The 17,549-nt window shown below is 39.5% G+C and overlaps 1 protein-coding gene across 1 annotated transcript; it reads left to right on the plus strand.

Annotated features, from left to right (window-relative positions):
- The first annotated feature begins 597 nt into the window (after positions 1–597).
- On the plus strand, positions 598–14,986 carry LOC137258644 (uncharacterized). The gene is made up of 2 exons (XM_067796342.1): positions 598–725; positions 14,096–14,986. The coding sequence occupies exons 1-2, from the start codon at positions 671–673 to the stop codon at positions 14,536–14,538; spliced, it is 498 nt and encodes a 165-aa protein (XP_067652443.1). The 5' UTR covers positions 598–670; the 3' UTR covers positions 14,539–14,986.
- Positions 14,987–17,549: the final 2,563 nt, after the last annotated feature.

A 17,549-nucleotide genomic window follows, 5' to 3' on the forward strand; every position in this document is an offset into this window, starting at 1 on the left:
CTGTTACACATCGTGCCTGACTTCAGCTTCCAATCACTTCATGATTTTATTCAGGATGTTGCAGCACCATTAACTTCTCAAAGGTTTGCTCAAAATTCTTATTCAGGAACTGTTGAACAGGAGCGTTTACACAAGCGCATACAGCGTGCAAGCGACCAAATAAAGCAACGTCCACACAATGTCAAGCAAACTGAATTTTTCTTGTAATAAATTTAGGTTTGTGTAAATGATAATATCAAGTAATGACGAGGCTCTCAATCTCTCTCAAGACTCTCAGATAGACGGCTGAGTTTCAGAAAAGTTCGTTATCATTTGTCCTGAAAGATAGATTTGTTTCATGGAAAATTAACGTCTTGGGAGATATCTCTTTGCAGAGACATTTAGCCTCTTTGTCTCAAGCACATGCTGTACCCGACGATAGTAACACTGTGCCGTCAACTGACGGGCAAGATGCGTCAGTTTTGGGCTGACTGTGAACATTCATAATGTCACCATACTAGGACCTGAGTACCTGTGGATCAGTAGCACCCGCAGCGTACGTGATCGGCAAATGTATACTTCCATCGATTTATCCATCCCTCAATCAGAACGCCTCAGTCGGACTGGTACGTTGATACGGCAAGTCCTCATGCATTAAGAGGGAAAACCTGCTGGGCATTAAACCTCCAACATGCGTTCGGAGATATACATTTACGCTCTAATTCTTGGTGGATTTACAATTTCAGGTAAATGCGTTATTTGCTCATGCACCTATTTCAATTTCGTTAGAAGAAACATAAATGCACTGCTTGGGAATTTTATATAAAAATATATTAAGAATAAAAAAAACTGTATGTTTTATTTACAAAAAAACGAAAATATTCTTTTTCTTCCTCAAAGTGTGAACCAGGGTTAAGGGAGACGTGTGTATATTTATCGTACTTAAAGTATAATTTACCGTATGTTCGTTCTCACTGTTGGAAACCTCACACCTCACGGAATGGCTGCCCAGTATTTCTGAATACCTGGACGTAATTCTCCCAGATTCCTTAGGTATGGCTGAGACGTCAGTGTAGCTCATCCCACAGAACCCCAACAGCTGAAACACGGTTTATTGATGCCTGTGGCATATCTCTTGTGCCTCACGACGCAACGAAAACTGATGGCCAGAAATGGGCTTCACACATTGTACCCTTGTGGGGAGTCGAAGCCGGGTCTTCGGCGTGACGAGCAAACGCTTGAACCGCTCGGTTACCCCGCCACCCGGTATCATAGTGATCATGCCATTTACTGTCTATCTAAACATGCCATCTACTGTTCATCTAAACATGCCATCTACTGTCTATCTAACCATTCCTTTTAGTGTCCATCTAACCATGCCATCTACTGTTTATCTAAGCATGCCATTTACTATATATCTAAACATGCCATCTACTGTTCATCTAAACATGCCATCTACTGTCCATCTAACCATCCCCTTTAGTGCCATCTAAACATGCCATCTACTGTCCATTTAACATGCCATCTACTGTTCATCTAAACATGTCATCTACTGTCCATCTAAACATGCCATCTCCTCACCATTTGAGTATGTCACCTACTGTCCATCTAAACATCCCCTTTAGTGTCCTCCTAACCACGCCATCTAGTGTTCATCTAACCATTCCCTTTAGGGTCCATCTAACCATGCCATCTACTGTCCATTTAACATGCCATCTACTGTCCATTTAACATGCCATCTACTGTTCATCTAAACATGACATCTACTGTCCATCTAAACATACCATCTACTGTTCATCTAAACATGCCATCTACTGTCCATCTAACCATACCCTTTTGTGTCCATCTAAATATGCCAACTACTGTCCATCTAAACATGACATCTACTGTCCATCTAAACATGCCCTTTAGTGTCCATCTAAACATGCCATCCACTGTTCATCTAAACATGCCATCTACTGTCTATCTAACCATTCCTTTTAGTGTCCATCTAACCATGCCATCTACTGTTTATCTAAGCATGCCATTTACTATATATCTAAACATGCCATCTACTGTTCATCTAAACATGCCATCTACTGTCCATTTAACATGCCATCTACTGTTCATCTAAACATGTCATCTACTGTCCATCTAAACATGCCATCTCCTCACCATTTGAGTATGTCACCTACTGTCCATCTAAACATCCCCTTTAGTGTCCTCCTAACCACGCCATCTAGTGTTCATCTAACCATTCCCTTTAGGGTCCATCTAACCATGCCATCTACTGTCCATTTAACATGCCATCTACTGTCCATTTAACATGCCATCTACTGTTCATCTAAACATGACATCTACTGTCCATCTAAACATACCATCTACTGTTCATCTAAACATGCCATCTACTGTCCATCTAACCATACCCTTTTGTGTCCATCTAAATATGCCAACTACTGTCCATCTAAACATGACATCTACTGTCCATCTAAACATGCCATCTACTATCCATCTAAACATGCCATCTACTGTCCATCTAACCATACCCTTTAGTGTCCATCTAAATATGCCAACTACTGTCCATCTAACCATTCCCTTTAGGGTCCATCTAAACATGTTATCTACTATTCATTTCAACATGCCATCTACTGTCTATCTGAACATGCCATCTACTGTCCATCTAACCATCCCCTTTAGTGTCCATCTAACCATGCCATTTACTGTTCATCTAAACATGCCATCTACTGTCCGTCTAACCAGCCATCTACTGACCATTTAACATGCCATCTACTGTCCATTTAACATGCCATCTACTGTTTATCTAAACATGCCATCTACTGTCCATCAAAACGTGCCATCTACTGTTCATCTAAACATGCCATCTACTGTCCATCAAAACGTGCCATCTACTGTTCATCTAAACATGCCATCTACTGTCCATTTAAACATGCCATCTACTGTGCATCTAAACATGCCATTTACTGTCTAACTGAAAATACAGTTTTCTGTCTAACTACTGTTCTTGAGATTAAGCGACCTTCTTTTAAAGTGTCAAAGCCAGAAATGGCATCCTACGCACGCGCAGGATGACCATTTGCTGACCATGTAAATATCCCATTTAGTGTCCATCTAAACAGACCGGTTACTAACAAAACAGGTCATTTACTGTAAATCCGAAAAGACCATTTACTGTCCATGTGAACGTGTCATTTACTGTCCATCTAATCATGTCATTTCGTCTACATCTAAACACCCCATTTACTGTCCATCTAAACTGACCATTTCCTGTCCATCTTAACGTCCATTTCATGTAAATCTAAACAGACCATTTATTGGCCATCTGGGCGTATTATTTACTGTCCATCTAAACAGGCCATTTACTGTCAACCTATGCATACCATGTACTGTCCACCTAAACGTAATATTTACTATTCATCTTAAAATATAATTTACAGTCTATCTAGACATATAATTGAATTTAATGAAAAAAGACCGTGTACTGTCCATCTATACATACCATTTACTGCCTATCTAAACATACGAGTTACTGTCCATCAATACATACCGTTTACTGCCTATCTAAACATACGGGTTACTGTCCATCAATACATACCGTTTACTGCCTATCTAAACATACGAGTTACTGTCCATCTATACATACCATTTACTGCCTATCTAAACATACGGGTTACTGTCCATCAATACATACCATTTACTGCCTATCTAAACATACGAGTTACTGTCCATCAATACATACCATTTACTGCCTATCTAAACATACGGGTTACTGTCCATCAATACATACCATTTACTGCCTATCTAAACATACGAGTTACTGTCCATCTATACATACCATTTACTGCCTATCTAAACATACGGGTTACTGTCCATCAATACATACCATTTACTGCCTATCTAAACGTACGAGTTACTGTCCATCTATACATACCATTTACTGCCTATCTAAACATACGAGTTACTGTCCATCAATACATACCATTTACTGCCTATCTAAACATACGAGTTACTGTCCATCTATACATACCATTTACTGCCTATCTAAACATACGAGTTACTGTCCATCAATACATACCATTTACTGCCTATCTAAACATACGAGTTACTGTCCATCTATACATACCATTTACTGCCTATCTAAACATACGAGTTACTGTCCATCTATACATACCATTTACTGCCTATCTAAACATACGAGTTACTGTCCATCTATACATACCATTTACTGCCTATCTAAACATACGAGTTACTGTCCATCTATACATACCATTTACTGCCTATCTAAACATACGAGTTACTGTCCATCAATACATACCATTTACTACCTATCTAAACATACGGGTTACTGTCCATCAATACATACCGTTTACTGCCTATCTAAACATACGAGTTACTGTCCATCTATACATACCATTTACTGCCTATCAAAACATACGGGTTACTGTCCATCAATACATACCATTTACTGCCTATCTAAACATACGAGTTACTGTCCATCTATACATACCATTTACTGCCTATCTAAACGTACGAGTTACTGTCCATCTATACATACCGTTTACTGCCTATCTAAACATACGTGTTACTGTCCATCTATACATACCATTTACTGCCTATCTAAACGTACGAGTTACTGTCCATCTATACATACCATTTACTGCCTATCTAAACATACGAGTTACTGTCCATCAATACATACCATTTACTGCCTATCTAAACATACGGGTTACTGTCCATCTATACATACCATTTACTGCCTATCTAAACATACGAGTTACTGTCCATCAATACATACCATTTACTGCCTATCTAAACATACGAGTTACTGTCCATCTATACATACCATTTACTGCCTATCTAAACATACGGGTTACTGTCCATCTATACATACCATTTACTGCCTATCTAAACGTACGAGTTACTGTCCATCTATACATACCATTTACTGCCTATCTAAACATACGAGTTACTGTCCATCAATACATACCATTTACTGCCTATCTAAACATACGAGTTACTGTCCATCAATACATACCATTTACTGCCTATCTAAACATACGAGTTACTGTCCATCAATACATACCATTTACTGCCTATCTAAACATACGAGTTACTGTCCATCAATACATACCATTTACTGCCTATCTAAACATACGAGTTACTGTCCATCAATACATACCATTTACTGCCTATCTAAACATACGAGTTACTGTCCATCAATACATACCATTTACTGCCTATCTAAACATACGAGTTACTGTCCATCAATACATACCATTTACTGCCTATCTAAACATACGGGTTACTGTCCATCAATACATACCATTTACTGCCTATCTAAACATACGAGTTACTGTCCATCAATACATACCATTTACTGCCTATCTAAACATACGAGTTACTGTCCATCAATACATACCATTTACTGCCTATCTAAACATACGAGTTACTGTCCATCAATACATACCATTTACTGCCTATCTAAACATACGAGTTACTGTCCATCAATACATACCATTTACTGCCTATCTAAACATACGAGTTACTGTCCATCAATACATACCATTTACTGCCTATCTAAACATACGAGTTACTGTCCATCAATACATACCATTTACTGCCTATCTAAACATACGGGTTACTGTCCATCAATACATACCATTTACTGCCTATCTAAACATACGAGTTACTGTCCATCTATACATACCATCTACTGCCTATCTAAACATACGAGTTACTGTCCATCAATACATACCATTTACTGCCTATCTAAACATACGAGTTACTGTCCATCAATACACACCATTTACTGCCTATCTAAACATACGGGTTACTGTCCATCAATACATACCATTTACTGCCTATCTAAACGTACGAGTTACTGTCCATCTATACATACCATTTACTGCCTATCTAAACATACGAGTTACTGTCCATCAATACATACCATTTACTGCCTATCTAAACATACGGGTTACTGTCCATCAATACATACCATTTACTGCCTATCTAAACATACGGGTTACTGTCCATCAATACATACCATTTACTGCCTATCTAAACATACGGGTTACTGTCCATCAATACATACCATTTACTGCCTACCTAAACGTACGAGTTACTGTCCATCAATACATACCATTTACTGCCTATCTAAACATACGGGTTACTGTCCATCAATACATACCATTTACTGCCTATCTAAACATACGGGTTACTGTCCATCAATACATACCATTTACTGCCTATCTAAACATACGAGTTACTGTCCATCTACACATACCGTTTACTGCCTATCTAAACATACGAGTTACTGTCCATCAATACATACCATTTACTGCCTATCTAAACATACGGGTTACTGTCCATCTATACATACCATTTACTGCCTATCTAAACGTACGAGTTACTGTCCATCTATACATACCATTTACTGCCTATCTAAACATACGGGTTACTGTCCATCAATACATACCATTTACTGCCTATCTAAACGTACGAGTTACTGTCCATCTATACATACCATTTACTGCCTATCTAAACGTACGAGTTACTGTCCATCTATACATACCATTTACTGCCTATCTAAACATACGGGTTACTGTCCATCAATACATACCATTTACTGCCTATCTAAACATACGAGTTACTGTCCATCAATACATACCATTTACTGCCTATCTAAACATACGGGTTACTGTCCATCTATACATACCATTTACTGCCTATCTAAACATACGAGTTACTGTCCATCAATACATACCGTTTACTGCCTATCTAAACATACGGGTTACTGTCCATCAATACATACCATTTACTGCCTATCTAAACATACGAGTTACTGTCCATCAATACATACCGTTTACTGCCTATCTAAACATACGGGTTACTGTCCATCAATACATACCGTTTACTGCCTATCTAAACGTACGAGTTACTGTCCATCTATACATACCGTTTACTGCCTATCTAAACATACGGGTTACTGTCCATCAATACATACCATTTACTGCCTATCTAAACATACGAGTTACTGTCCATCTATACATACCATTTACTGCCTATCTAAACGTACGAGTTACTGTCCATCTATACATACCATTTACTGCCTATCTAAACATACGGGTTACTGTCCATCAATACATACCATTTACTGCCTATCTAAACATACGGGTTACTGTCCATCTATACATGCCATTTACTGCCTATCTAAACATACGGGTTACTGTCCATCTATACATACCATTTACTGCCTATCTAAACGTACGAGTTACTGTCCATCTATACATACCATTTACTGCCTATCTAAACGTACGAGTTACTGTCCATCTATACATACCATTTACTGCCTATCTAAACATACGGGTTACTGTCCATCAATACATACCATTTACTGCCTATCTAAACATACGGGTTACTGTCCATCTATACATACCATTTACTGCCTATCTAAACATACGGGTTACTGTCCATCAATACATACCATTTACTGCCTATCTAAACGTACGAGTTACTGTCCATCTATACATACCGTTTACTGCCTATCTAAACATACGAGTTACTGTCCATCTTTACATACCATTTACTGCCTATCTAAACATACGGGTTACTGTCCATCTATACATACCATTTACTGCCTATCTAAACATACGAGTTACTGTCCATCAATACATACCGTTTACTGCCTATCTAAACATACGGGTTACTGTCCATCTATACATACCATTTACTGCCTATCTAAACATACGAGTTACTGTCCATCAATACATACCATTTACTGCCTATCTAAACATACGGGTTACTGTCCATCTATACATACCATTTACTGCCTATCTAAACGTACGAGTTACTGTCCATCTATACATACCATTTACTGCCTATCTAAACATACGGGTTACTGTCCATCAATACATACCATTTACTGCCTATCTAAACGTACGAGTTACTGTCCATCTATACATACCATTTACTGCCTATCTAAACGTACGAGTTACTGTCCATCTATACATACCATTTACTGCCTATCTAAACATACGGGTTACTGTCCATCAATACATACCATTTACTGCCTATCTAAACATACGAGTTACTGTCCATCAATACATACCATTTACTGCCTATCTAAACATACGGGTTACTGTCCATCTATACATACCATTTACTGCCTATCTAAACATACGAGTTACTGTCCATCAATACATACCGTTTACTGCCTATCTAAACATACGGGTTACTGTCCATCAATACATACCATTTACTGCCTATCTAAACATACGAGTTACTGTCCATCAATACATACCGTTTACTGCCTATCTAAACATACGGGTTACTGTCCATCAATACATACCGTTTACTGCCTATCTAAACGTACGAGTTACTGTCCATCTATACATACCGTTTACTGCCTATCTAAACATACGGGTTACTGTCCATCAATACATACCATTTACTGCCTATCTAAACATACGAGTTACTGTCCATCTATACATACCATTTACTGCCTATCTAAACGTACGAGTTACTGTCCATCTATACATACCATTTACTGCCTATCTAAACATACGGGTTACTGTCCATCAATACATACCATTTACTGCCTATCTAAACATACGGGTTACTGTCCATCTATACATGCCATTTACTGCCTATCTAAACATACGGGTTACTGTCCATCTATACATACCATTTACTGCCTATCTAAACGTACGAGTTACTGTCCATCTATACATACCATTTACTGCCTATCTAAACGTACGAGTTACTGTCCATCTATACATACCATTTACTGCCTATCTAAACATACGGGTTACTGTCCATCAATACATACCATTTACTGCCTATCTAAACATACGGGTTACTGTCCATCTATACATACCATTTACTGCCTATCTAAACATACGGGTTACTGTCCATCAATACATACCATTTACTGCCTATCTAAACGTACGAGTTACTGTCCATCTATACATACCGTTTACTGCCTATCTAAACATACGAGTTACTGTCCATCTTTACATACCATTTACTGCCTATCTAAACATACGAGTTACTGTCCATCAATACATACCATTTACTGCCTATCTAAACATACGGGTTACTGTCCATCAATACATACCATTTACTGCCTATCTAAACATACGAGTTACTGTCCATCTATACATACCATTTACTGCCTATCTAAACATACGGGTTACTGTCCATCTTTACATACCATTTACTGCCTATCTAAACATACGGGTTACTGTCCATCAATACATACCGTTTACTGCCTATCTAAACATACGGGTTACTGTCCATCAATACATACCATTTACTGCCTATCTAAACATACGGGTTACTGTCCATCAATACATACCGTTTACTGCCTATCTAAACATACGGGTTACTGTCCATCAATACATACCGTTTACTGCCTATCTAAACATACGGGTTACTGTCCATCAATACATACCATTTACTGCCTATCTAAACATACGGGTTACTGTCCATCAATACATACCGTTTACTGCCTATCTAAACATACGGGTTACTGTCCATCAATACATACCGTTTACTGCCTATCTAAACATACGGGTTACTGTCCATCAATACATACCATTTACTGCCTATCTAAACATACGGGTTACTGTCCATCAATACATACCGTTTACTGCCTATCTAAACATACGAGTTACTGTCCATCTTTACATACCATTTACTGCCTATCTAAACATACGAGTTACTGTCCATCAATACATACCATTTACTGCCTATCTAAACATACGGGTTACTGTCCATCAATACATACCATTTACTGCCTATCTAAACATACGAGTTACTGTCCATCTATACATACCATTTACTGCCTATCTAAACATACGGGTTACTGTCCATCTTTACATACCATTTACTGCCTATCTAAACATACGGGTTACTGTCCATCAATACATACCGTTTACTGCCTATCTAAACATACGGGTTACTGTCCATCAATACATACCATTTACTGCCTATCTAAACATACGGGTTACTGTCCATCAATACATACCGTTTACTGCCTATCTAAACATACGGGTTACTGTCCATCAATACATACCGTTTACTGCCTATCTAAACATACGGGTTACTGTCCATCAATACATACCATTTACTGCCTATCTAAACATACGGGTTACTGTCCATCAATACATACCGTTTACTGCCTATCTAAACATACGGGTTACTGTCCATCAATACATACCGTTTACTGCCTATCTAAACATACGGGTTACTGTCCATCAATACATACCATTTACTGCCTATCTAAACATACGGGTTACTGTCCATCAATACATACCGTTTACTGCCTATCTAAACATACGGGTTACTGTCCATCAATACATACCGTTTACCAACACACCAGTGACTTTTCCTTTAAAATGAACATTACCTGATCATAGAGATAGATCCCTGGCTGATCATTTCACCGTTCAGCCTTCAATTATCCACCTTGTAAAGGCAGAATGGTATCATAAACACTATAACCACCAAGCGGCTCTTTACGTAGAACAATTAGGCGTCTCATTGCCGTCGTATGAAATTGAATAATTTAAACGCAATAATTTCAAAATCAGAGCTACAACATTGCAGCCAGCACAGTGGGCCATGGGATTGTTGCAGACGTATGTACAGTGAAGGAATTATCAACATCCAGGCGAGAAGTGTTCGAGGTGAACATAAATGATTCAAGACAAATCGATCTCAAACTTGTATTTCAGAAATAATGTCCCATGTCATTTGCATTGAAACTCATAGAGAACAGGGAGCCTTTTGTTATTAGATGCAACATCTGTGATATAATACAGAAGAAGTGGAACACTCAAGTAGATGTCAGTAAATTACATGCAATAAAACCATATTTTAGTTACACTTACGTGGGCTGTCAGTCCACATTTGAAGAGGCCAATATAACACGTTGGCATATTGACCACTGTAGATATGCTGATGTCCTACTGGACCATGTTGATTTTCCAACATACAAGGGGTAATATGAGAATGTAAAATGTACATTTTTTAGTTTGTGTGTATTTTGCATAGGATAATATTATTTTGATTACTGAATTGTTAAAAGAAATCGGGACGTTTAAAAAAATGGTCAATATATAAGTGAGTGAATGAGTTGAGTTTTACGCCACACTCAGCAATATTACAGCTATATGGCGGAGGTCTGTAAATAATCCAGTCTGGACCAGACAATCCAGTGATCAACAACATGAGCATCTATCTCCGCAAAAGGGAACCGATGACATGTGTCAACCAAGTCAGCGAGCCTGACCACCCGATCCCGTTAGTCGCCTCTTACGACAAGCATAGTCGCCTTTTTATGGCAAGCATGGGTTGCTGAAGGCCTATTCTACCCCGGGACCTTCACGGGTCGGTCAATATAAGATATATCTTACTTTCATAATTGGTAGGTTAAATTAGCAACTAAGATGGTACGTAAGTGTCGAAACATTTAAAGCATATTCAGACCTAAGACTTTGTTGTATCGTACTGAGTCAAAAAAAAAACTTCACAAAATGTAATTTGTAAAAATAATAAACAATTTTTGTCTGATGGTATATCTATGTATCCGAAATGGGATCCCTGTCTTTCGACTCTAGAAAAACGTTAGCAAAATCCACTCAAACCCATCCATTGGTCGTGCAAATGACTTTAGTGAGAAATCCGGTTTTGCACGTGCCGTCGTTCAAGTGATCTTCGTATCGAAGTTTTCATCATTTGCACGTGTATATACTGACCTCGAGAATTGAAAAACACAGCTTTAAACCACAGTTCTAACTGTACTTTATGTGCAACGTGAACGTGTCGTTGGCATGTTGCAAGCGGGAAGATCAGTTATTGACGTCGCGAGAGCAATGGGATGCAGCCGTCGTACTGTGTGTGACTTGCGAGGTCGTCTACAACAAACTGGCACCACTAAGGATCGCCCAAGGTCGGGTTGTCCAGAAGACCGTCAAATCGTCTACGTCACCTGACAGATTTCTGCCGGCTACACGAACCAGAGCTGAAATGTTTTGAGGTCGACTGTCCTCACAGACCATTGCGGGCTGTCAATTCTCGACGCCCATATCGTGGGTCAATATTGACGCCGTTTCATCAACATCAACGTCTGCTGTGGGCCCAACGTCACCCCCATGGACCCAAAGAGACTGGAATCGAGTTGTCTTTGCGATGAATCCAGGTTTACCCTCAGATTCACGGACGGTAGGAATAGAGTGTGGAGACGACGTCATGAACGCTATGTCGAATGTTGTGTGCAGGAAGTTGACCGATTCGGGGGCGGAAGTTGCATGGTGTGGGGTGCTTTCTGTGGGAACAACCATTCCCGACTTCTGGTCAACCTCACAGCTGCTGTTTCCGCGACCAGGTGCTCACCCCTGAACTCGTTCCTTTCATGGCGACTCATGGCCCAAGTCTACAGTTCCAGCATGATAATGCTCGTCCGCATACCGCGATGTTCACGAAATTTGCTTCAAAACGCTGGAATCAACGTCATGGACTGGCCATCGGGATCCCCTGACCTTAATCCAAATAAGCACGCGTGGGATGCACTTGGGAGAAGGCTTCATGGTCTAAGGAAACAACATCAGAATTTGCAGGAACTTGGCGCTGCCTTGCAAGAGCAATGGTGCAGAATCCCCAACCACGTGTTCACAAGCATCAGGCAGTCGATGAGGAGATGGTGTTTAGCAGTGGTGAATGCGAGGAGCGGCCATACACAATACTGAACTGAGAAATTTCGAATGTTTATTCTTGTTACTTGACGTTCTGTACACCCATGTTTTGGAACGGCGGTGTAGCGTAATGGGACTGATTGTGGCACTCACTATTAGTGTATCGAGTACATTACACATATCTCAGCAATGAAATATTAACAATTTAACCATCTTACCATCTCTTGTGTTATAGTGCCCTGAAGAAAGAATGTGAGGTTTCGTTTTTGACTCAGTATATATGTTAGCATAATGCATTGCGACATATCTGTGTACCTCTGAAGGGATGGTGCAAAGTCATCTTGATCTCAAGTATGGCGATCTACCTTCAGCTGCTTGCTTCCAGTTTTATTATGTGTTATATCAAGAAATGTGGTTCTGTGGTTACTTGCTAGTTTTATAGGTACTTCTGTTATATGCTAGTGATGGTACTCTCATTTATTGGCAGGTATCTATATCGTCTGTTTATATTTATTAATATAATTATAGCTGTGTGGTCACGACATAACTGAAATAGTGTCGACGTGATTTTAAACTCTCTACCTCGCACCGCCTGCAGCACTTTTCATGACCGCTTTACCCCCCTGGCCAATATAATACCTAGCTATTCGTCTCGCGCCAACGAACACAGCACGAAAGGTCAACTTGTACCACATCCGCCTTTGCTTTGTAGGAGGACATGGATAGATTCCCATTACACGATTGACAATGGACACAGCTAAATTTAGATACAGACTTTTTCAACATGCCGTTCATGCTTCCTACAGCATGATGGCCGTGTTTTCATGATAGAAACATAATTATGTAAAAATCTAAAGTGGTCCCCATTCAACGTTTCCGTTAATACTGTATGCATATATGTGTCACTACCAACAGGATTATGGTGATAATATTTTCGCGAAAAGGTGAGCGGATCCTGCTCACCATGTGGCTCCTGTGATACCTGAGCTGCGTGAAATGTTGATAACAAAGGCCGAACTGCTGAAATACCGCTATAGGTCATATACCTGTGTTGAATTGTAGTCACTCTGAGTCAAAATGTTTCACTTTATTTCTAGGCCATGTGTATCAATCAGAGGAACGTAATTAACTATTTGACTGTTTTTTTAACAATACCAGATGAGCGATATATCTGAAGGTCACGTTCATGGCCAAATTTCTTTGTTTTAGTTTTATCTGTCAAATCAGAAATTCCGAGTCCTACCCGTAAAGAAGCCTGTCAGCGAGGAAGGGCGCACACATGGTGGCCAAATGGAGACCCACTTCTTACCTACACGTCTTATCTCCAATTAACTCATGGGTGAATCTTGTAAGATCTTGTCTCCTATGAAAGGTGAAGAAATGTACCTATGCTACCTTCTCTACAAATAGAGTATTCTTTTCAGATGATGTGCGGGGAGAGCAGATTGACTGTGACACTTACGTCCTGAGAACGGACGTCTCCCGCATAGAGAAGATCTACCGCTGCCTCGGCAAACCTAAAACTGGACCCAAGACTATTGTCCACCAAGTGTGTCCCCTTGTGAAAATGCCTTCCGCTGTACTCCAGCTGGACACATCAGCTCAGAACGTCAGACCCAGTCTTGCTGGCGTTACCTATCAGTTCCAGATTATTGGGATTCAATCGACCATCGCCAGTGACGTCATCAGCTCTGTGACGGGTCTGTCACTGCATGGATGCAGTGTGGCATGCACCGGAGACCCAGTCTGCATGGCCTTCGCGCATGGAGTAGGCGACACGTGTGTGCTGGCATCTGTATGCAATCCGTCCATGACAACTCAGCCTGGATTCATGGTCTACGACATATCACAGTGGTACCAGGACTGACGTGGCAAGAAACTTCATGTTTGAAGGAGATGAGTTAGATAGTCACACAAAGTTCACGTGTATACATCTGATAAAATCAGAAGTGATTTCATTCTTGTCTTACAACGACTTGATCCCACAATTTTCCTGTGCATATCGACATCCTGCTTCGTCAACCGTGACGTCATATTGGAGAGACCTACACCATTCTATTTTGATTGCAGTGCATTCATTTATATGGAAGTGCAGTGATTTCCCGTTATTGCCGCTACATACAATACTCAAAACGGGAGTTCGAAGGGGGCTTAGGTGCCCAAATTCATCAAACCCAAACACCAGGTGTCATTACTTTCGAGTTCGCAAAGCCAGATTTAGGAAAGAGTGGATAGAGCGATGTCGGTAGAAACATGACAACTGGTGTTTTCCCTATAATCACAAGAGCAACTGTACACGCGTCTGTACTTTGAGCGACTCGTTATGAATAAATTATGTGTATTTATTTCATTATTCCTTTGTTTTTGTCTTTACTTAGTATATGGAAGACGTTGTTATAAAGATGGACGTGTTTTGGCGTATGCTACTTGACAGCCATTATTAGAACTGTTAAAGAGGGGGTATTACTGAACCGCAGATATCTATACAATACAGTTAACACAACAGTCGGGTATTCACAATACACATGTGGCTTTAGCCATACGATAGTTCCTATGAGTGCATGCAGCACATTGAAGAATGTCGTGGCATTTGTATGTCTGAACCTGGTTCAGTTTACATAAGATTAATTGTTTCACGTTATTTTAAAAAATATTAACATCAATATTATCTTTAAATTTCACCACATCATTTAGAGCATCCCATGTTCAAACAGTCTATGTTCATATATTAAACCAGTCTATGTTCATATATTAAACCAGTCTATGTTCATTTAAAGCAACTCATGTTCATTTAAAACTGTCTATGTTCATGTGTTAAAACTGTCTATGTTCATATAAAATAGTTTATATTCATTTAAAGCAACCCAAGTTCATTCAAAACAGTCTATGTTCATATGAAACAGTCTATGTTCATTTAAAGCAACCCAAGTTCATATAAAACAGTCTATGTTCATTTAAAGCAACCCAAGTTCATTTAAAACAGTCTATGTTCATTTAAAGCAGCCCATGTTCATTTAACACTGTGTTCACATATTAAAACAGTCATTGTTCGTATAAAACAGTCTATGTTCATTTAAAACAGTCCATGTTCATTTAAAATAGCCCACGATCAATTAAAACAGTTTATATTCATATAAAACAGTGTACGTCCGTCCACTGAATGTAGTGTATCTTATTTAACACAGTGTATGTTCAGATGAAATAGTCTGTGTTCTCTGTGTTGAAATCTAACTGACAGCTGATTCTTCATTCGATCGACATACCTCACTGCTGTCAAGACGATTTTGATATAGAGGGGCTGATGATAATATGGGAATATATATATATATAGTTGAACGTTTTCTTTGTTAATAATGTCTGGTAATGCCAAGGCGAACGCTAACACGGTTGTCACGTATCTACGTCACCAGGTTGATTGGTGTGTTGTTTAACGTCGCACTAAGCAGTATTTCCGCTATAAAGAATAAGTATTACAATAAACATGCAGAAACATCCCAATTTGGAGAACGACTGTTGCCTTTAGTAAAAGCAAGACTGATTGAGTGGTTGTTGATTAACAACCAGAAATGTTCCAGACATAAGGGAACAGTATGACAACAATCGCCACTGGTCTAGACAATCCACTGATCAAAAACATGAACATCAACTCAGTTGGGATAGCGTGGCATGTGTCAACCAACCATCAAGCATGGGTTACTGAAGATCAATTCTAACCCGGACAGGAAGTCATGGCACGTGGTGACAACTGCTCGCTAACCTCACGTACCGTCCGATACGTTTGTATATGTCGTGAAGGGCTAACGCCAAGTGCTGCGCTGGGATTATCTATGCGAGGTGTCTGATATGAATCTGCATTCGAGTTTCTGTTTTTAGAGTACTTTGAAGCGAGGAGTGTGATAAAAACTACGCAGTTGTACTTTGATACAACATTTATTCAAAGCGTGTACACGTCGTGTTAGGGTCAAGGGCGGGGTGATGGCACCCTTCAGTACGTTATTGTATATCTGTGAAATGCATTTCGTGTGTATGTTATTAGTAAGGCCCTTTGCTGTAGTGGTTATCTGTCATGCTCAGAAACTGAATTGAATAAAAAGCGTTTATAATGTGTACAATTTAATACCCAGGCTTTCAGTAAATCGTCTTTTCATATTGAATTTAAATAGTTCTTATAGTTTTATATCAACCATAATCTATATGCGGTGGTGGCGTGTGGACCTGCGGTGGTGGCTCACGACTGAGTTGAAGTTAAGCACCATCGAGCCCGGACAGTCTTTGGATGGGTGACCGTGTTTGGCAGCAGCGTGACTTATGACAGTTTCTCGGACCCCACAACCAAGCACATAACACACGTAGTCTCACCTCAGGCAAGTGAGTTTGTTTAAAAGCAGCAGAAAATGGGTACCTGATGGAATAAGTAATGTAACCCCCTTCTAGCCTAACAGACATCTTGGGTTAAACGACTTAATGATAATCATATTCTTCGGGCGCTTCGAGAATGCATGGTGCATGGAGTAATGAGCATGATAATCCTAGATACCAAAAACCATGGCATCACAGACACTGTATTCATGACGTAACAGGCTTCCTTATTACTGTATTTACCTTACCATGGCGTCTGTTTCACATTAGTACAGTTAACCTGTCATGGCGTCTGATTCACATTAGTACAGTTAACTTGTCATGGCGTCTGATTCACATTAGTACAGTTAACTTGTCATGGCGTATGTTTCACATTAGTACAGTTAACTTGTCATTGTGTCTGTTTCACATTAGTACAGTTACCTTGTCGTGGGGTTTCTTTCACACTACTACAGTAAACCTGTAGTGGCGTTTGTTTCACATTACAGTAGTCAGCTTGTCGTGGTGATTTTGTCACTA

Source organism: Haliotis asinina, chromosome 12, assembly GCF_037392515.1.
Source record: "Haliotis asinina isolate JCU_RB_2024 chromosome 12, JCU_Hal_asi_v2, whole genome shotgun sequence".
Lineage (NCBI taxonomy): Eukaryota > Metazoa > Mollusca > Gastropoda > Lepetellida > Haliotidae > Haliotis > Haliotis asinina.

Coding starts and splice junctions, on each gene's coding strand:
- LOC137258644 (XM_067796342.1), top strand. CDS start 671: ATGCGTTCGGAGATATACATTTACGCTCTAATTCTTGGTGGATTTACA. Junction 726..14,095: donor TGGTGGATTTACAATTTCAG/GTAAATGCGTTA, acceptor TATTCTTTTCAG/ATGATGTGCGGGGAGAGCAG.